This window comes from Loxodonta africana, chromosome 22 (assembly GCF_030014295.1).
Source record: "Loxodonta africana isolate mLoxAfr1 chromosome 22, mLoxAfr1.hap2, whole genome shotgun sequence".
In the NCBI taxonomy this organism is placed as follows: domain Eukaryota; kingdom Metazoa; phylum Chordata; class Mammalia; order Proboscidea; family Elephantidae; genus Loxodonta; species Loxodonta africana.
This window is the reverse complement of record NC_087363.1, coordinates 34,167,951-34,188,484: the sequence shown is the minus strand read 5'-3', so window position 1 is coordinate 34,188,484 and position 20,534 is coordinate 34,167,951. Positions and strand designations below refer to the sequence as shown.

General features: G+C 54.4%; 2 protein-coding genes across 4 annotated transcripts in view; both read right to left on the bottom strand.

Annotated features, from left to right (window-relative positions):
* Positions 1-4,979: 4,979 nt before the first annotated feature.
* ABTB1 (ankyrin repeat and BTB domain containing 1) lies at positions 4,980-13,847 on the bottom strand. 3 transcript variants are annotated; one of them, XM_003409725.4, is made up of 12 exons: positions 13,711-13,845; positions 12,209-12,271; positions 12,042-12,097; positions 10,794-10,938; positions 10,492-10,651; positions 10,339-10,384; positions 8,838-8,954; positions 8,636-8,754; positions 8,252-8,350; positions 7,980-8,147; positions 5,673-5,873; positions 4,980-5,590 (listed from the first exon to the last, which is right to left on the bottom strand). In XM_003409725.4, exons 1-12 carry the CDS (start codon positions 13,764-13,766, stop codon positions 5,384-5,386), a joined length of 1,437 nt encoding a protein of 478 aa, XP_003409773.1. In that variant the 5' UTR covers positions 13,767-13,845; the 3' UTR covers positions 4,980-5,383. The 3 variants fall into 3 exon arrangements, with proteins under 3 accessions (XP_003409773.1, XP_023403624.1, XP_023403625.1); XM_023547856.2 differs by having other exon boundaries at positions 10,794-11,011; positions 13,711-13,823; XM_023547857.2 differs by lacking the exon at positions 4,980-5,590 and adding an exon at positions 6,275-6,438 and having other exon boundaries at positions 5,690-5,873; positions 13,711-13,847.
* Positions 13,848-14,231: 384 nt separating this feature from the next.
* The window catches only part of PODXL2 (podocalyxin like 2), a 46,564-nt gene continuing 40,261 nt past the window's right edge, over positions 14,232-20,534 (bottom strand). Inside the window, exons 5-8 of the mRNA XM_064274253.1 lie at positions 19,147-19,303; positions 18,278-18,339; positions 15,757-15,936; positions 14,232-14,927 (exon numbers count right to left, since the gene is read on the bottom strand). Coding sequence (XP_064130323.1) covers positions 14,715-14,927; positions 15,757-15,936; positions 18,278-18,339; positions 19,147-19,303 — 612 coding nt within the window. The 3' untranslated portion in view covers positions 14,232-14,714. The remainder of the gene's footprint in view (positions 14,928-15,756; positions 15,937-18,277; positions 18,340-19,146; positions 19,304-20,534) is intronic.

Genomic DNA, 20,534 nt, shown 5'->3' with positions numbered 1-20,534 from the left:
TCAGCATAACTTTTTCACCCCAAAACGCACCAAATAAATGCTCCATAAGAAGTGGTATTTTGACATTACTGTTTCAAGCAAGGACACACTCACTGCTCTCCTCAACAACATTCTAAGAAACAAGTTAGAATTGCATGTCATGTTCAGATGCGCCCCCCATGTCCCAAAAGGAGGAGGAGGAGGAGGAGGAGGAGGAGGAGGAGGCAACGTCCTTCAAGACTCTTCCATCTGCAGTGTGCCTGTGCCATTTCCACACGTCCTGGCGCGCTCTTGTGTGTAGCCTTTATTTTGCCCTAAAGGTATTTTCTGTGTTGTAACTCAGATCCACAGTCAGCACCCATGGAAGCAGCAATCAAGAAATCAAAAGACGCATTGCACTGGACAAATCTGCTGCAAAGGACCTCTTTAAAGTGTTGAAAAACAAAGATGTCACCTTGAAGACTACAGTGCACCTGACCCAAGCTATGGTGTTTTCAATTGCCTCATATGCATGTGAAAGCTGGATGATGAATAAGGAAGACTGAAGAAGAATGGATGCCTTTGAACTGTGGTGTTGGCGAAGAATGTTGAATATACCATGGACTGCCAAAAGAACAAACAAATCTGTTTTAGAAGTACAACCAGAATGCTCCTTAGAAGCAAAGATGGCAAGACTACGCCTAGAGAAGATGTACTGGAGAAGGACATCAAGCTTGGTAAAGTAGAGGGACATCGAAAAAGAGAAAGCCCCTCAACGAGATGGACTGACACAGTGGCTGCAACAATGAGCTCAAGCATAACAACGGTTGTGAGGATGGCGCAGAACTGGGCAATGTTTCATTCTCTTGTACATAGGGTCACTATGAATCAGAACCAACTCCATGGCACTTAACAACAACTTTATTTTTAAGTGAAATGATAATCCCTCCAAATGTTGAAAAGTTGAGGAAATTAGAGAAGAATTCACCTTCCAAAGAAAGGCCACCCTTCTCTCGACATGGTCCACCTGCCACCACATCCTCTTTTCCTCCTTTGCTCATTTTATGTGCAAAATTGTATTTACTTCCTTTCAATTGTTTATTTTTTCACTGTTAATCTACTTTTCCATCTGTGAAAAAATTGGGAGTATCTTGAGAATGCCTATTTTTACCCACTAACATTTATGGAAATATTTTTTCATTTAACGATTTTTCACATAAAGGCAGAAATGAGTTAAAATTGTTAAGTGAGGAATTGTTGTTGTTAGGTTCCATCAAGTCAGTTCTGACTCATAGTGACCCTATGCACAACAGAACGAAACACTGCCCGGTCCTGCACCAGCCTCACAATCGTTGTTATGCTTGAGCTCATTGTTGCAGCCACTGTGTCAATCCACCTCGTTGAGGGTCTTCCTCTTTGCCGCTAAACCTGTACTCTGCCAAGCATGATGTCCTTCTTCAGGGACTGATCCCTCCTGACAACATGTCCAAAGTACGTAAGACGCAGTCTTGCCATCCTTGCTTCTGAGGAGCATTCTGGTTGTACTTCTTCTAAGACAGATTTGTTCGTTCTTTTGGCAGCCCATGGTATATTCAATATTCTTTGCCAACACTACAATTCAAAGGCGTCAGTTCTTCTCTGGTCTTCCTTATTCATTGTCCAGCTTTCACATGCATATGATGCAATTCAAAATACTGTGGCTTGGGTCAGGCGCACCTTAGTCTTCAAGGTGACGTCTTTGCTCTTCAACACTTTGAAGAGGTCCTTTGCAGCAGATTTACCCAATGCAATGCATCTCTTGATTTCTTGACTGCTGCTTCTACTGGGGTTGATTGTGGATCCAAGTAAAATGAAAACCTTGACAACTTCAATCTTTTCTCCGTTTATCATGATGTTGCTCGTTGGTCCAGTTGTGAGGATATTTGTTTTCTTTATGCTCAGGTGTAATCCATACTGAAGGCTCTGGTCCTTGATCTTCATTAGTAAGTGCTTCAAGTCCTCTTCACTTTCAGCAAGCAAGGTTGTGTCATCTGCATAACACAAGTTGTTAATGAGTCTTCCTCCAATCCTGACGCCCCGTTCTTCTTCCTATAGTCCAGCTTCTCATATTATTTGCTCAGCATACAGATTGAACAGATATGGTGAAAGAATACAACCCTGACGCACACCTTTCCTGGCTTTAAACCACGTAGTACCCCCTTGTTCTGTCCGAACAACTGCCTCTTGATCTGTGTAAAAGTTTCCTCGTGAGCACAGTTAAGTGTTCTGGAATTCCGACTCTTTGCAATGTTACCCATGATTTGTTATGATCCACACAGTCGAATACCTTTGCATAGTCGATAAAACACAGGTAAACATTCTCTGGTATTCTTTGCTTTCAGCAATGATATCCCTGGATATCCCTGGAACCAGGGAAGTGAGGAATAGATGTATTTTTTAATTCTGAAAGTAATACAGCCACATTATAGAGACTCAACCAAAATGAGATGAAACCCCCCAGCCCTCAGCAGCTCTTCTTCCCCACTGTTGGGAGCGCTCTGTGGTGTGTGAAGCTCGTGGCCTACACGGCCTCTGCATCTCCATGTGGTCACAGAAGCCTTGCTGACCGCTCCTATGGCAGCAGGAAGCCCACTCCCCATCTGTTTACCATGGTTTCCTCCCCACATACCGCTCATGGGCCTGTGCGTGATGCTTCCCGTTTATATGCAACACTGTACTGAACACCGCCATACATAAGGCATTTCCTCATTGCCCTGGCTTTTCCACCTCAGACTTCAAAGTCGCTGTGAAAATGAGGAACTCTGTGGTTGAGTGATGACATTACCTCTCTCTGAGTGCACACACTGACACACACCCAGGGCACACCCCAGGCCTCAATCTGGGGGACGGCAGTTCTGGGACCGTATGCTCCTGGCATGAATGCCACAGCAGAGCTCTTCACCCTTTCTGCCGTATCCCAAAACCCACTGCCACCTAGTTGATTCCGACCCACGGTGACCCTACAGGACAGAGTAGAACTGCCCCATAGTTTCTAAGGAGAGCCTGGTGGTTTTGAACTGTGGACCTTTTGGTTAGCAGCCATAGCTCTTAACCATTACGCCACCAGGATTTCCACTGCTGTATCAGTGAACCACAAAAATATCGATTCCAGAGAAATCTGTTGTAAACAGAAGCCTTAAATGATTTCAAATAGCATCTGTGAAAAAACAGGCTTGATATACTAGTTCATTTTTTTTCTAATACATATGAAAAGAAATGCATGGTAATTAAAACAAAAAAAATTTTTTTAATGTTTCCATCTCTCTTACATCCTTGGCACACCCAGGGTTACCGTGTGGTCTGCGGTGTGACCAGTTGCTCTCAGGCCGCTCACCTCACCCCACCCCCTCCGGTCTATGTGCCCAAGGGAGCCAGAGTGAACTTTCAAAAATGCAAGTCAGCCCTTGTCATTGCCCTGATCCGACCTCTTCTGGCTCAACGCTGCCCACAGGATCCAGCCAGAGTCCTTGGCCCTGCCTGTGTTTAACAGCCCAGCCAGGTGTTGCTCTAAGCCCTTTACAAATACCAGCTCACTTCTACTCCTAACGAGCTAGGAGAGAGGTGCTATTATGGTCATCCTGATTTTACAGGTGGGCAAACCGAGTGGTGACCAGGTGGTAAGAAGCAAGCCAAGGTGGGTGCCCCAGTCCCTGCCTGGGCCCTTGGACCACCAGACCCCTTCTGTCTCACCTCTGGCTATTTCAGGCTCCCAACCCCTACATAAGCCACACCCTCCAACTAGCAGACCCTCCCCTCGTCTCCTCTTGAGACTTGCTTCAGGAGTGTCCTCCGTGAGCCCTTCCCCCACCTCTCCAGCACGCTGATTCCCTTCCCTCAAATGCTGGCTCACTGCGTCCAACTGACCACACAGCACCTCCCCACTGGAGACAAGAGGAGAGCAAAATGGATGAAGATACGCTGGGGGATGGGAAGGAACAATCCAAAGTCTGAAAAATGACCGATAAGAGTAAAAATGCCTAAGAGCAGTGAGACACCTGCAGGTGGGCCAAGATAACCCCAAAGGAATCCTCCTTTTCTACCCCAGGGGTGCATAGTTGGAGGGAAGAACAGGGCCCAGAGAGGATTTATGAGGATTTAGGGGTGCTGCCTGCAATGGGGAAACCCTGGTGGCAAAGTGGTTAAGAACTACAGCTGCTAAAATGTCGGCAGTTCCACCAGGCACTTCTTGGAAACTCCATGGGGCAGCTGTACTGTTATCCTATAGGGTCACCATGAGTCACAACTGACTCAATGGCAATGGGTTTATGGGCCTGCAATGGGCCCGAGGGCCCAAGTAGTGTGGGGGGGGGGTAGTGTGGAGGGCACCTTGCGAAAGCCACCTCTGTTTTCCCCTGATACATCATAGCTCCTGGGGGGAGGGAGTCTGTGGAGCAGAAGTGCTGTACTTGGGGTTCTTGGTGGGGCAGGGGGGGTTCTCTTCTCTGCCACCCACTCCCCTTGGACTTGTCCAGCGACTGAGCCTCTCCTAGCCTGGACATGGTGGAGCCTCAGTCCCAGCATCTATAAAATAGAGGTAGTGAGAACTTAAGACACCTCATTTATGTGACACCATGAATGTGTAACATTCACGTGAAGCATACAGCAGGTGCTTTTAAGTGCTAGAAATATTGATGGCCAAGGGGTGAAAGTTGCTGGCTGTCCCTGTGGCCCTACCTCAGAGCTGTAGCTACTGGGTCAGCCCTACCCTGCTAAGCCTCCCAGGGGCCTCATCTGACTCCAGGCCACTGGGGGTGGGGTGAGGGGCTCCATCTGACTTGGCCAAGAGGGGCCCAGGGGTAAGCTGAGGTAAGCTGGCTGACTCAGCTGGGAGGTTTCAGGGCATCCGACAGAGGAGGGGCTGCCCACTTAGACCCACAACCAGAGGGCACCACCCCAGCTGACAGTAGGAATGCCACGTGGCTTCCTGACACTCAGCACTGTACCCAGGGCCAGAACCCAGCCTCCCTGGGATATGGCACCCCCTACAAAGGCTCACGCTTTCCTAGGTGAATTCAAGCTTTATTGTCACACAAAGGTTCTCCTGGGCCTTCCCGGCCTGCTGAGTGCAGGTGGGAAGCCAGGTCAGAGAAGCGAGGGGCACGGCCAGACCTGGTGGGTGAGGAGGCTGGCCCAGCAGGCCCTTAGAGGGCTGTGGGTGGAGGGTGGCACTGGGCGCCAGAGCCCACTCACCCCAGGTTTCCCTGAGTGGTGCCCAGCCCCAGGCTTGGAGGCTGGTTTGTACTTGAGGGGAAGGGGCTTACCCCCAGGTGACCCTTCCCAGGGTTCACAGCCAGGTGGGATGGGAGGAGCCCGCCAAGCCACACCCCCCACAGACATGCAAGGAACGGAAGAGCCGCCAAGCACAAAGGCCCACCACCCAGGCAGGTCAGCAGTCCAGGCCCATGGCCACCAGCAGGTCTTCGAGCGCCCGCAGCCGCTGCTGTGCCTCCTCGATGGCACTGTAGGTCTGCACGGTGCTGGCCACATGGAAGCGGATGTCATCGACCAACGGGATGGAGTCCGTCTCCTGCCGGGCCGCCACAGCTACAGCCTCCTCCTTCACCGCCTGTGCGAAATCCTCTCGCTCCACCAGCTGCGGGACAGGCAGGGTCAGGGCGTGCCAGGACCCCCTCCCTCGCCGTCACTGCTGCCACCTGCCCGAGCGGCTGGCCCACCTTCTCGATGACCTTGGCCATGTACTCAGTGCACTGATCCTCGAGCCGAGCCAGGCGGAACAGCTTGGCCACACGCCACACACCCACCACGCTGTCCTCATCCAGCAGCTGGGCCAGGCTGCGGCCGCACAGCCGCTTCAGGCCAGGCAACAGGTACATGTCAGCCACACACAGCACGTCATAGGCCACCTCGGGGGGCAGCTGCAGGAGAAAGACAGGGTGAGGGTAAATCCAAGGCCACCAAGGCCTCCGGATGCCCGGCCACTAGGCAGGAACCTGCTGAGGGGAGGGCTCCCTGCCCATATGCCTGTGCCCTGCCACATTCACACAGGACCCACCATCGCAGGGGCAGAGAAGATGGGGGAGGGGGTCCCTAGCAGCTTCAGGGCCAGTTGGGGTCCCTGGGGTGGGTAGGCAGGGGAAAGAGCCTGAGCTCTGAAATCACACAAACCCAGGTCCAAGTCCTGGCTCAGACACTTTCTAGCTGAGTGACGTTGGACAAGGACACTGAGCCTCTCTGTGTCTCAGTTCCCTCATCTGTGAGGTGTAGTAATCATGCCCGCCTCGTAAGGCTGTTAGGAAAATGGAACAGAAGTTGTTACCCAAAACCAAGCCAGGGCCCTGCTACGGGTGGGGTGCTGTTCCTACGGAGGTGTTGATCCTGCTCTCTCCTGCTAACAGAGGTTGTAGGTCTACAGCCACAGCTACAGTCGGCATCTGTGTCAGGAAAGGCTAATTCTTCCACCTTGGTCCAGCCTCTGGGTGGCTGTGGGGAACAGGTGGAGGTGACAGGATCGATGCTATTGTGTTGAAGGCTCACATGCGCGCTATGCACACTGTGCCAAGCACTTTACCTGGGAGACCACATTTGATATGCACAAGACCCTGTGAGGCAGGTACTAGTGTTCTCCCCACTTTCTAGATGGGGGAACTGGCACAGAGTGGTTATGTAACTTGCCAAGAACCACACAGCTCGCAAGGAGCTCAGCCGGGAGTCGAGCCAGGTTTGGAGCCACAGCCCACACTCTAAGCCACAACACTACACTTGCCTCTCACAGTGCCTCTCGGGCAGTAAGGCTCCTTCAGGAGGGGATCAGGATAGGCAAAGGTGGCCCCCGGGGGCAGGGGGCAGAGATCTCAGTGAAGGCACCCACGGAGAGACCACCAGAAACTGGAACCCCTTCTCACAGTGACAGGGGTGCAGCTGGCGTGGTTGCTCAGCCAGAGACCACCTTCCATCCCTGTTGGCAAGCATGGCCACCAACTAAATTCTCTCCAGGGAACATGAGCAGTGTTATGCGTGACCTCTGTGTCACACATGGAAAAGGAGCCTACGTGCCCTGTCTTCCTCTACCTCCTAGAACAGGATTCTGCCTGTGGCCAGGGTTGCAGATACAGAGGAGGACATGCCCAAGGCTGTATCCTCTACCTGCTTTTGTAAATAAAGTTTTATTGGAACACAGCCATACCCATTCATTTCTGTATAGTCTCTGGCTGCTTTTGTGCCACAACAGCAGAAATGAGTAGTTGTGACTGAGATCATATGGTCCCAAAGCGTAAACTATTGCCATCTGGTCCTTTACAGAAAGTTTGCTGACCTCTTTCCTTTCGACATGCCAAAACACAGATGGAGCAAACAGCCTGGGTCCTCAGCAAGCCAGCTGCCCTAGAGCACTCACCCCAGACAAGGAGAAGCAAACTTCTCTCTTCTTTAAGCTACTGTATCTCAGGGTCTCTTCATTACAGCAGCAAGCCTTCACACATATGCACATGCCCCCCAACAGAGGAAACCTCCACACTATCTGCTGCTGCCCACATGGCCCTGCATGAGTAAGGCCTTGTGGCAATCACAGAAAGAGGGGGGCAGCACGATGAGAGGTGACATGAGACAACAAACAAACCCAAGGGGTCCACAGCAGCTCAAGGGTAGGAGGTCAGGGCTGCCCACTGCTGTGGGATGGGGCCTGGACCTTGCCACTAGTACAGTTCAGGGCTACTGGCCCCACCGGCCTTCCAGCCGGAGGACTTGGGGATCCCAGGTGCCTATGTGGGGAGCGCTTCCACATGAAGTGCTCAAGACTTGAGTCTTGTCATTTGTTCCTGCTCTGGAAACTACCAAGGCCCCCTTTGCCTCAGAGAAAAATCCAAATGGATCTCACAACCTTCCTGTCCAGCTTCATCAAAACCTCACCCACAAAACCAACCAGGAGCATCCACAGGCCCCCACACAGGCCCTGGGTACTCCCTTGAAGCCCCACCTTTACCCACCCCTGCACGCAGTCCAAGTCCCATGCACACAGCCCGCACCTCAGTGTGGTCACTGTACATGTAGTAGAGCACGTGGGTGAAGATGTTGGGGGCGATGTTGTGCAACGTGATGGTCGGGAGGCCCCCGGAGGCCTCCGGCTCCTCCTTCTCTCTGAAGTGATCATCCAGCAGGGCCCGGAAATAGTCACTGCGGCCGCAGAAGAAGGCCTGGGGGAGGCCGGGCTCAGGAAGGGCCAGGGCCAAGGCCTGTTCCCTGAGGAGCAGCCCAGGGCCTAGGGCAGGGATAGGGGTAGAAGGGCAGGGGTGGGCACCTTGTGGCAGAGGAAGCTGCAATCAGCCACACGGAAGCAGATGTCAGGGCAGCTGTTGAAGCCATCAGGGTAGGGGAAGGGCAGCTCCCCAAGATCGCCCTGGGGAGACAGGGAGAGGGGTCCCCATCAGAGCAGGTAGTTGTGACAACAGTGGCCAGCCCCCAGGCAAGAGCCTTATTTTCACTTAATCCTAGTGAGGGGGTTTCAAATTTAGACACCAAGTAATAAACAACAACCAAAACAAGTAACTAGTCTCAGAAAAGGGAAGTGACTGGCACTAGGTCACAATAGGTAATTGAAGCCAAGTGTGTGGGCCTTGTCTGCCACGGCCATCCCAGAGGCCCCCGCCACTACAGGGCCAGCCACACTCAAGCCTGTACTCACACGGAGCTCAGGGGGCAGGGCACAGTCGGCCAGCAGTGCCAGGTCCTCCTGCAGGCGGGAGTCGGCTGGGGGTGGCTCGATGGTCAGGACCTTCACACATGTGCCTGGCTTAGAGGCCACTGCAGAGGGGAACACACAGCGTCAGGGGCCAGGCTGGCTTGGCCAGGCCCTGCCCAGGCCTAGGCCCTACACCCTGACGCACCAAACTCGAACACCTTCTCACACTTGGCCTCGAGATCGCTGAGCAGGTCCCACAGCTGGCACTGCTTGGCTAGGCGCTCACAGTCACTGACATGCTCAACGCCAATGTCCAGGCGGCCTGGGGAGCAGAGGTGGGGTTACCAGGGCCTGAGGGACCCTCAGCCACCAAGCTGCCTTCAAGCACACAGAAGGGGTATGGTGGCTGCAGTATAAGGGCTCCCAGGAGTACTAGCTGCTCTGGCTTCCCATCAAGAAGAGCCACAGATGTAAAAAGTTGAATTGGCAGAAGTTATGTGATACATATATTTACAATAATGACCAAAAAAAGAGTAGCTGGGATTTGGTTCCTTGGTTTGGAGGTTTAGGGTCATGGTTTCATAGGACATCCCAGTTAAATGGCCTAATAACATGTTCAGGGCTTCTGTTCTACCTCCTAGTTCGTTGTGTAGTGCCTGGGATCTTAAAAGCTTGCAAGTAGTCATCCAAGGCACAACAGTCTCTATTCACCTGGAGCAACAGAGGAAGGAGAGTCAGGAATAGGAGGAGGAAATGGAATGTGTGGCTAACTGCCTCCATGAACAAAGGCCTCCTTTGTCATGAGACCAGTAGAACTAGATGGTGCCCAGCTACCATTACTGAATATTTTGATCAAAGATTTCATTGAAAAATCCTGATCAAAAGGGGTGAGATACACAACAGAACTTACAATTTTCTTGCACTCCAGATTTCTGGAGCATGGAGGCTGGATGAACCCCTGAAACTACAGCCCTGAGATTATGTTTAAACCTTAAGCCATAAATATCCCCTGAAGTCTTCTTAAAACCAAACAACAGTTTAGCTTAACTAGTAAATGTCTGCCTTGTGCATTATGTTCTTCTTAAGATCTATGTCAGGTCAAATTGAAAACAGCAACTTGAAAGTTTAGATAGGAACCTTAGGAAGCTGTGAATTTATATTGACAGGGAAGGAACAACTCAGAAAAAGAGTGTGGGAATAGCTGCACAACTCAAAAAATGTAATCAATGGCGCAAAACAGTACATGTAACTCAAAAAAAACTTACTGCCATCGAGTCGATTACCAACTCATAGTGACCCTATAGCAACCCTATAGATGGTACATGTAACACCTATTGAATTGGTGTGTGTTTTGCTGTGTATATTCTCAACAACATCAAAATAAAATTCAGGAAAAAAAAAAAAAGAAGAGCCACAGACTAAATTCTACAGGCTCAGGGGCCAATGAGAAGGCTTGATCTGTGGGTGGGACCAGCTCTTGCCTACAGACTGTGTGCCAGGGACAGCAGCCCACTTTTTCATAGTCTGACCCAGGAGGCTGCTAGAATCACCAGCACTACATGGATGATGAAATGCTGAGAGGTGTAAGGTTGGCCCGAGGCCACACCGGGGTCTGGGTCTTTGCCTTCCAAGGCTATTCCTGGGTCTGCTGCTGACCAGAAATGCAGCTCCCTCCCCACCCACCCACACTGGGCCCACAGAGTCACCTGTGTACAGGTACTGCAGCAGGGCCCCAAAGGCCACAGGGTTGATCTGTGGGCAGAGAGACAGCGGAGGGGAAGTCAGAGGCAGCTGCCCAGCATAAGCCCTCTGCCCATTCCTGGGCAGCCAGCCCACCCCTACCCCTTGGAGGGACGCACCAACGGGTGCCTGAGGACTACGACGCTTTTGCCCTTCCATTTGGTGTCCAGCATGTTGGCAAAATAGGTGCTGCGTGCCCCCAGGACACAGCGATGTGCCCTGAACGGCTTCCCGTGCACAACAAACACCACGTCGCTGTGGCTGCCCTGTTCTAGAAGCCTGGAGGTAGACAGGGGCAGGAGTGTTCAACAGACATCTCTCATTCCCTGCCACCCAGGGCAGAGCCTTCAGCCCCAAGGGGCCATACCCAGCAAGCTCAGTTCCCCAGCACAGACCCCTGGGCGCCGGGCATGTCTCCTACCGCTGCAGGAAGTCATCGTAGTAGTCCCGCCTCCTGCAGGAGGCTGTGACCTGCTTGTAGTCTCGCAGTGCCCGCCTGATGGCATCGCTCAGCGCCCCATAGAGGCAGCGCTCTCCATCAAAGGTGTTGGCCTCGCAGCGGGCTCCTGGGGTGGCAGGGCTCCCAGTCAGCAGGGCATTGGCTGCACAATGCGGCTGGAGAAGGCCCTGGGGGCAAGCCTGGGACCACATCCCCTCAGGCCTGGGGAAAATCCTAACCTCCCTGGCCCTCCTCCCCACCTCCACTCACAGCATGCCCATAAACCCTGGCGATCTCTTCCCAAGTTACCCTGGGCCCACTCTGACCCCGGTATCCTCCCTACCAGGGCACAGGAGCGCACACATCCGCGTACATTCACGTGCACATACTCATTCACACATACCATATGAAACCCAGAGCAGGTTCTGTGGTGGGCTCTGTCCTAGACACTGGGGACAAAACAGGCCCCCACCCTCACCAAACTCACAGCCCAGTGTGGGAGAAGCTAACAAATAGTGCCAGGTCACACACCAGCTGTCATCAAGAAAAATAAAGGAGGGCCAGGGGTGGCAGTGGTGGCAACTACTGCATAGGGAGATCATAGTAGGTTCCTCTGTGGTGGTGACAATGAGCAGAGACTTGAAAGCCAGGCATAGGTCTGGGAAAGGGTGGCTGTGCAAAAGGTACAGCAAGTGCAAAGGCCACAAGGCAGAAGCAGTCTTGAGTGTTGGCGCAACAGAAAGAAGGCAGTGTGGCTGGAACAGCGTGATCATGGGGCAGGGGAGGGGGCGAGGTCCGAGAGGAGAGAGACAGATCCATGGATGAGCAAACTTGGAGGCTCGGTGAGGCATGAATTTTATTCTACAGACAGCGGGAAGTCACCGGGGAATTTTAAGCAGATCACACTTGTTGAGTAAGTCGCCCTGACAACAATATGGGGCAAGAGGGGAAGCCACGCAACAGCGAGGAGCAGCTGGCATTGCCTCCAGGCGACGTGCTGGTAGCTGGGCCTCAGCAGCAGCAATGGTGATGGAGGAAGCAGACAGCAGAGAGTAGGTTTTGAAAGTAGAGCTTGCAGTACTTGATGGGATGTCGGGGGGCGAAGGGAATCATGGGGGACTCTGGGCATCGCAGACGTGTACGTATGGCTTTGAGTGCACATGCATGTGCATTTGCACGCACGCGAGCGCACGCACACACACACACATGCTGACCCTGTCCCCTCCTCACCATTGGCCAGAAGGTAGAGTACCAGCTCCTCATGCCCACATAAGCAGGCATAGTATCTGAGAGAAGGAAGGAAGGTGGGAGGCAGCTGTCAGCGCTGAAGGGTCCTCCCAGTCCACCCTGACCACCCACCCCTAGCCCGCCCGTACCACCTCACCACTGGCACTCACAAGGGGGTGCTGTCCCACTTGTCCCGAACATTCACCTCCACATCGCGCTGCTCCAGCAGGTACCTGGGCAGTGAGGTCAGAGCCTGGGTTATAACCAGTTCATGGTCTGGGAGAGGAGACCATGGAAGGGGGAAGGAGGGAAACCATCCCTTTTGGCTAGGTGAGGACAGTGAGGCAGGAAGACCAGAGCAGGAAAGGCACACCAAGCCAGGGGACAGCAGGGACGGGGGTGGGGGGGTACACATAAGGTGGATAAGGCAAACACTGAGAACATCAACGGTGTGGCAGAGGAATAGTGGGCTGGAGGGGCAGAGCTAGGTCAGGGTGAAGAGGCTGCTGAGATATGGCTTGAAGGAGCTGGAAGTGAGAAGGGAGTGACGGGGCCTGGACTTCAGAGAGAGCCCTCTGGTTGCTTGGGCAGCAGGTTGGCTAAGGGAGACTGGAGGCAGGGGGGCCAGAGAGGAAGTTGCTGCAGGCAGCAAGGGGGTGTAGACCAGGGTGGGAGAGGAGAGTGTGGAAAGAAGTGGACAGACTCTGGAAGGCAGAAGTCATGGAACTTGGTAGCTGATGGGATGTGGAAGGTGGGAGAGGAGTCAGCATGGATGGTTGTGGAGCCAGTACTGGGGTGAGGAGCTAGAAAAACTGGTCTAAAGGAAGGTAAGAATTTCAACTTGGACATGATCTTCTTGGCGTCAGGTGGACAGATTTGGAGGAGATATCTGGTGCTGCCTGGACCTGGTAGTGATCTAAGTTTGCTTTCAGCTTTGGGGGTCATCAAGTCTTGGGTGTCACCTGATGTTTAGGAACAGCCTAGGGAGCCTGGGGAAGCGTAGAGGTGCAGAAAGCCTGGGGCCAGCCCTGCGGAGGTCAGCAGGTCATCAGGGAATGGGGAAAGCAGGCACAAGGAGAAAGGAGTCCAACGAGGGGGTACAGGGAATGTGAGGGCCAAGGAAAAGATGCCAATATCCCAACTGGGCACCCCCACCCTCGTCTGGTCAACAGACTGCTCTCGGCGCCAGATTTGTTAGTTGCCCACAAGAGTTTCTGAACCTCCGGTGGCAGGAGTCCGATTCTGGACCCTAGGTGTCCCCACCACCAGGTTTAGTGCCCCGGGGCCCAGCATCAGGGACCTGCTCGCCCAGTGGAGCAGCCCCTTCCTTCACTCCGCATCAGCTTCTTCTCTTTTGGACTCCGAATAGCAGTCCCCTCCTCCGGGAAGCCCTCCCAGACCATCGGACGTACATCTCCACCACCTCCGTCTGGCCCCTGCGCGCTCCTGTCTCAAAGGCGGGGGTGGTCCCCGTATTCCGCGCCCCCTGCGCCTGGTGGCAGGTGGTCTCCCCCGGGTCCGGCGCGCCCAAAGGCCGAGACGAGGGCTGAGACGCCCACCCTCCCCCGAGTCCATCCAGCTGCGGCCCCGGCCAGGCGGCGGGCCGGAGGGAGTCCAATAGGCTTCCCATCCCCTACCGCGCCCCCCAAGCCCGGGACCGTGGGCCCCTCACCGCACTCGGGCCAAATCCCCTTTCCTGCAGCTAGCGAAGAGGTCGCTGGTGTCCATGACCCGGAAGGCTCGGACCCGAGGCCGAACGACCTCGGGCTGCGACGGCTGCGCTCCCGGCGGATGTAAACACTGGCGCCGGCCCCGCCCCCGGGCCCGCCCCGTCCCGCCCCGTCCCGCCGGCGCTCCGCAGCGGCGCCTGGCGCCTGGCGGACCGACCTCCTCTGCCCGGAGCCCAGCCCTCGAAGCTCCTCCGCCTGGCCCCTCCGGCCGATGGGTCCCGAGACCCCGGCTCCTCGCAAATTCAGGCCAGACTCGATCTTAAACTCAATCCTCCTTGCCCGCAGTTTGCCCCTTGATACCGCCCTCACCACCCACCCCCGACCTAGAACTTGGTCCCGCCTTTGATCTACAGGCGGTGGCTCTTGCCCTGGCCACATCCACCTCCTCTAGCAGCCGACATCCCCATCACAAAGACGACCCCAACCCAGGCAGAAAGAATGAGGCGGGTAGTTGAGGCAGGCTCAGCGTCGTCTCCCCGACGGTTTAATGGGAGTCCCATTGCGCAGGGTGCACCTGCCGCCTGCTCCCCCACGCTCGGAGCCAGCGGGTGGGCGCGCGGGGCGCGAGGGGCAGTGGCCGCGGAGCCAGGGTTCAGCGGGGGCCGGGAAGGCAGGGTCCTGTCCCAGGGCGAGCTGCCCCGACCTGCCCAGAGTCTGAAGTCTGGGCTCATATTTTCAGGACTTCGGAGTGGGAGTGGGTAAGGGGACTGTGCGAAGATTGTTTTGTAAAGTTGGCAGGAAGCAGAGAGAAGCCCCTGCATCAAGGGTCGGACTACAGGGTGGGCGACCCAGGGTGACCCGAGAGGGCAGGGGAGGCGCGGGGTCACTGTGGGCCCGCCCTTTTCGTTCTGGCGCCCTGTCGCAAGCGGGGCAGGCGCAAAGGGATGGCTGCGGTCTGACTCAGGCCCGAGCCCTCGGCCCACTTGCACGTCCGGGCTTGGGCGCCTCACAGATGCGTGTCTTCCTCGAACATGTCCGAGTCCTCGGGGTCCCGTTTGCCTCCCATGAGCGTGCTCCAGCCCCCGGGGCCGTTGACGGCCCCACCACCGTTCAGGCTGGGCTGCTTCTCCTGCATCTCCGACTGGCTGTCGCTGGCCACGTCCAGCGTGGGGTTGTCGTGGCAGCCGTTCTCCACGAAGCGAAGCTCCTCGCCATGTGACTGCAGACGGGTGAGAGACAGCCGCTGGGCTGGAGAGCGCGCAGGGCGGCAGCCCCCTCGCCCTGGCCCCTGCAGGCGCGGGTGTCCGAGCCCCACCTCCACCCAAAACAGCTCATTTACACCGCCCAATCCGGTCTCCACCATTTCCTAGCATGTGACCTTGAACGAGTCTTTTTTTTTCCTAGTCGGTATAACTCTATACAGTGATCCCAGGAGACCCTCAATAGATGGCAGTTCCCGCCTCTTCTGTCCCTACAGCGAACAATCAATCCTAACCATCCTTTGCCTTGCTGACATCATCTGGTCCCTTCCAAGAGCCACATTTTATAAAGGAGAAGCTATGGACACTTGAAGCCATGTAAGTTGCATGAGGGGCTCCTCTAAAAGTGGCCAGGATTCAGGTCTGTCATGCCAGAGTCTGCCCCTTCCTCTCCAGAAGCCCCCAGGCTGGAGCCCTCTTCTTGCCCCTGCACACCCTCCCACCCAGGGATGGCCTTTAAGTCCATCCTGCCGGGAGGAGCCAGTGCCATCTGGAGGCCCACTCCTGTTGCCTGGGGTTTCTGTGGGGCCCAGAATCCCACTCACTGCCTGTACCTCCAACACCTGCCCTGCAGAGAGGGGCAACTCGGGGGCCAGGCTCTGGTCAAGTGCTTTACCTATATGGCCCCACTCAGTGCTCAACACAGTGCTGTGGCCAAGGACAATTACTAATCACCACCCCACCCAATGTGAGGAAACAGCCTCAGAGAGGAGAGAAAGCTGTGGGCACCCATCTCTCTACAGGCACCCGCACCCAGCCCAGGCCCTGCGGCCCACCACCCCAGCTTACCACATGCTTGAGCTTGGGCAGCCGGCGCTGCCAGCAGTTGTAGAGCAGGCCGAGCACGATGATGATGACGCAGATGGCACCAATCACCACCAGCACCACAAACAGCGTCCCGTAGTCGCTGCGCACCTGGCTGGGCCGTGCCTGGCAGCTGCTCGTGGTGGAGTAGTTCTGGATGCCAATCTGAGGGGGTAGGAGGGGCCAGGCTCCTCAGCTGAGGTCTTGGGGTTCCACGGGATCCCCACAGGGATTGCAAAGTTGGGGCTCAGGAGCTAGGACAGGCTTTGAGAAGGAGTGGGCCCACAGAGTCTGCAGGGGCTGAAGCCCCCTCAGAGGCTTAGGCTTGCGCTCACCAAGGGCTCTCTCTGCCTTATCCCATCCCAGGAGCCTGAGGGTATCTCCAAGCCCTTCCATCCTCCAGGCCCCCAGTCCCAGCCCCCTCACATCCCCACCATGGTTTCCGTCCCAGCCCCAACCCAGTTGGTGCAGGAGTCTGTGGCCCTAACCCTTTACTGAAGTTGGCCCTCATGCTGATGGTCACTAGATAGAGCCAAGAGTCCCCACTCCCATCCCCCGCCACCGCCCTGTGATTTAAATAGAAGAAAATTATAGGTAGCTATGAGCCACTCACCTCCATCCTCCACCCACATACAACCACTGAGTCGGGCCCCTGAAACAACTTCTGCCTGAGGGACTGTTGTGGACCAGTCTGCTTCACAGGGGCAGGCCCACGTCATGGGCCATCCCTGGTCTCCCAGCACCCCCCACACGTGGTCTTGGTTGGCAGCCCTCCAGGGAGCTGCTTTCTTCGGCTATGTCCCCCATCAGGCCAGACAGACATTCTTCCACAAACGGGAATCTCGGGCAAGGGAGGTGAAGCGCCTCATCAGGATGGCCGAGGTGCCAGAGTGAGGGTACTATCTACTGGCACCTGATGCAGAGACCCCCAGGCTGCCTGGAGCCTACCCTTTCTAAAGTCAGGTATTCAGCATTTCCTTGATCTCTGTGAACCACCCTGCATATTTCCAGTACTTTTATTTATTTTTTATGTTGTCAAGAGTCGGTTTTTCTTGCTAGATTCACCCACCCACGTACTTGCTAAGTTCACCCACTAACATACTTTCAGGGACCCAGCATGCCTTTTTGGCCAAGCCGGTCTGAATTAAGTGCCCTCCCCTCAAGCGTGCCCAGTAAGGCCAGAATACCCAGCGGCAGAAGAGAAGAGGCAGAAGGATCTGTAATAAAAGGGCAAGGCAAGTGGAGGTTTCCACAGCCCCCATGGTATTCATGAGCCCAGAATTTCAGACCTGGAAAAGCCCTCAGTGACCATCCAGTTAGTACTGCAGCATGGACCAACCTGAGTCCAAAGCCTAGCTCTACCACTTACTAGCTGTGTGATCTCAAGTCATCTAGCCTCTCTGGACGTCAGCTCTCTCATCTTAAATGATCTTAAATGAGGACACCAACAGCATTCAACAGGGACCTTATTTAATCCTTGTGGCCCCATGGGATGGTGATGAAGACTCAGGAGAACCTGGTACAGCCTGGCACACACCACTCAGTATGCTTACAAAAACAAAACCCCCTCACTCCTGCACGTAACAGATAAGGAAGTGGGGGCCAGGATTACACACAGCTCATCCTTGACGTCACACATTGCAGAGCCCTTCACTAACTGAGCCTTCTCAGTTAGTAAAAGTAGCTTCGGGAGATGGTGGCTGTCCTCAGAACTTCATGGGTCTTCCCCTTCAAGGAATGTGGCATGAGGAACAGGAGGATTGAGGAAGACTCGGTCCCTCCCCACAGGCCAGCGACTCTGCTCCTCCCTAGTGCCAGGCTATCTCCTCAGCCCAACCTCTGTGGGACCTGCCAGGCAGTGAGCAGAGCACCAACTGAGTCAGGAGCGCCTCTCAAGATGGCAGGGCTGGTTCCTGGCCCTGAGCCCTCATTGCCCGCACCAGACCCCTGGCTAGATGAACACTAGTGGACTCCAATTGGAGAGTGCTCGCTTGATGGTTCATTTCCATGTCTCCCGTGCTCTCCTGACTTCCCACCACTTGTGGTTCCTGGAACCACACCATGTTCTTCCATCCCCACAGGTCCCTGCACGATTCCTTTAGCCAGACACAGTGTTTCTCCCATTATCTACCTAAAACATTCTCATTCAGGCATCAAAACGCCCCTCAAAAACCACCTCCTCTTCGCATCCTCTCCACCCACCATCTTACCATTGCCCTTCCCTCCCCAGCCCTTCTCTGCACCCAGCGGTACATGCACTGCATGGCTTTCAGTTAAGTGTTCACATGCCTGTCCTTCCACTGGACCTGTGTCTTAGGGAGATCTTAAATGGGAAGCCCGCCAAGAGCAAGTGCCTATCTTTCACTCTTTTGAACCGTATCAATGTAGAGAGCCTCCTGTCCTCAAAAAAGGCCAGCCCTGCTCGCAGAACATGCAGGAATGAGGCGGGAGAGCATCACCAGTTAAAGGGGTCCCGCAGGCCAGCTCCAAGTCCCTGCACTCTTACCTCCACCAGGCTCCTGCGGATGTCACCCAGCATGGAAAGAACATCTTGAGTGGGCACCACCCCTGGTCGGGGGGAGAGACACCATCATCAGCATAAGCCTTGGCCATGGAACTCTGCCTCCACAGGCTCCCCGCTCCCCTCTCGGACAGCTCCTGGCCTGAGCTTTCGTAGCCTCACTGCCTGGCTCCTAACTACACACAGATCCTCACGCTACATGAACTCCAACTCTCTCTCCTACACCTGCTTTCCGCTGAATTGATTTATTAAAAAATACTTAGTAGATACTTCCAATGAGCCCTGGCGGTGCAATGGTTAAGAGGTCAGCTGCTAACCAAAAGGTCAGCAGTTCAAATCCACCAGCCGCTCCTTTGAAACTCTATGGGGCAGTTCTACCCTGTCCTATAGGGTTGCTATGAGTTGAAATTGACTTGACAGCAACGGGTACTAAGAGACAGGTATAATTGTAGGCAGTCCATTTTACAACCCCATGCAGCTTCATTTTGGATACGCCCTACCTTCTCACCCCACCACACACAGTGTGCAATGCCCACCTCATCTCATGACTGTGCGAAACCACACCTGACTCCTGTTCCCAATAGTTAACTCTCACCCTCCACCTCCTCTCCAGAGCCAAGCTTGTCAGAACTCCCTGAACCCTCGGCTAAGGAGGCCAATCAGTGACTCATCCTCCTACCGTAGAGGTCCAAGTTCAAAATCCCTTGTTGTCTGTGTACTTTCCCATGGTCCTGAGGGAAACTTTGCATGGCCCCAGGAACTGTCTGTTGGTTCAGTGCTGCCTCACGCTGCCTTCCTGGGTCCTCTCTCCAGAGGACACCTGTCTTCCCTCCCACCTGCCTGCCCTCACTCACCCTGCTCGCCCACCAAGGTCATTAGCAGATGCTGCTCCTTCTCGCTGGGCTTGCTCAGGGAGATGTGCCAATCCCCATGGCGGCCGCTGCCGTGGCGGGGCAGCACCTCCTCTACCAGGGCCAGCAGCTGGAGCCCTCGATGCTGCCGGAACACCTCCTACAAGGTCAGAAAGACAGCCCCTCATCCTCAGTGACAGACAGAAGCTCTGCTGGCCCCTCTGCCTCCAGGCCTGGCTTCCCACTCCAACCTCAGCCCAGCTGCGAAATGTTTGGAAAGGTGATCTGCTATTCCCAGAGAGAGGCTGATCTGGTAAGCTCAGGGGCCATAAGAGACAATATAAGCTTGGCCTTTGGGTGTGCCTGGCCACTGGGTCAGAAGACAGGAGAGGTACAAGAACACACATTCATTCATTCACTGCAGGCATCCAGGAGGCTCCTTCATGTCCTGTCCCCTCCAGCTATGAGGAAGGCATGGGGTCTCCCCGGAGAGACTTACAGTTTAGTCAGGAAGACAGATAAACCCACATACAATGACAACGCAAGGAAATGAGTGTGTAGAGAGTGAAGTACTATGGAAGAACATCTGATTGTGTACGGGTGTTCAAGTGTGTGTTGCTGGGGGTGACAGATGGAGATTTGGAATAACTGACCAAAAGATATATGAATCAGTACTGCCACCAAAAATCAGGAGAGGTGGGAAGTAGCTTAACCACGCTCATCCTCTGTCTTTCCTTGCCCAGGTACTATCCAAAGTTGTTAAGTCAAGAAAGACATCTAAGTACTATTATGATGGTAGTAATGACAGGAAGAACTACAAATAGAGGTGGTTAAAAACGGCTACACTTGGGAAATGGGACTGGGCGTCGGAGAAGGGATGTAAAGAGACTTATTTTTCATTTGATACTCTCCTGTACTATTCAGATGTTTTCTGAGCATATGTATATGTAATTATATAACTTAAAAAAACAAGGGCTTTGTACTGGGTAGGAATTCGGTGAGAGGCAGGAGCCCAGGCTGGGCTGAAGACCAGGACACTGCCTCTTGGCTCACAGCCCGCCGTTGTCCCTAAGATCACCCCTTCTGGGAAAAGACCATCCTTTGGTCCTGGGGCAGCTCCCAAGCCTATGTCTTTTCCAGCAGTCTTCCCTTCCAGTATGTGTGAAATTGCTAATCTCCTGCTCTGGCCTCCAAAGCGCCTAACCTGACACCCCTTTCCCAGCCACTCAGCTCTGTCTTAGGTGCCCTGCTATGGAGCTGAGAGCCAGGGCTGCCTGGAAGGCAACGGCATTTTACCAGGTGACCCCCAAAGGACCCCTTGCCATTCGTCATCTCTTTTCTGCTGAGCCCAAGCTAATGAGCTGTTCCCTGGTTGCCATGCCAAGCTAAAG

What these genes read in the sequence shown, in the direction of transcription:
- ABTB1 (XM_003409725.4), bottom strand. Translation starts at nt 13,766, where the DNA reads ATGGACACCAGCGACCTCTTCGCTAGCTGCAGGAAAGGGGATTTGGCC. An exon ending in TGTACAGTGACCACACTGAG is followed by an intron (nt 5,874 to 7,979) that starts GTGCGGGCTGTG and finishes TTTCTCCTGCAG; the next exon opens with CTGCCCCCCGAGGTGGCCTA. An exon ending in TGGCCAAGGTCATCGAGAAG is followed by an intron (nt 5,591 to 5,672) that starts GTGGGCCAGCCG and finishes CCTGTCCCGCAG; the next exon opens with CTGGTGGAGCGAGAGGATTT.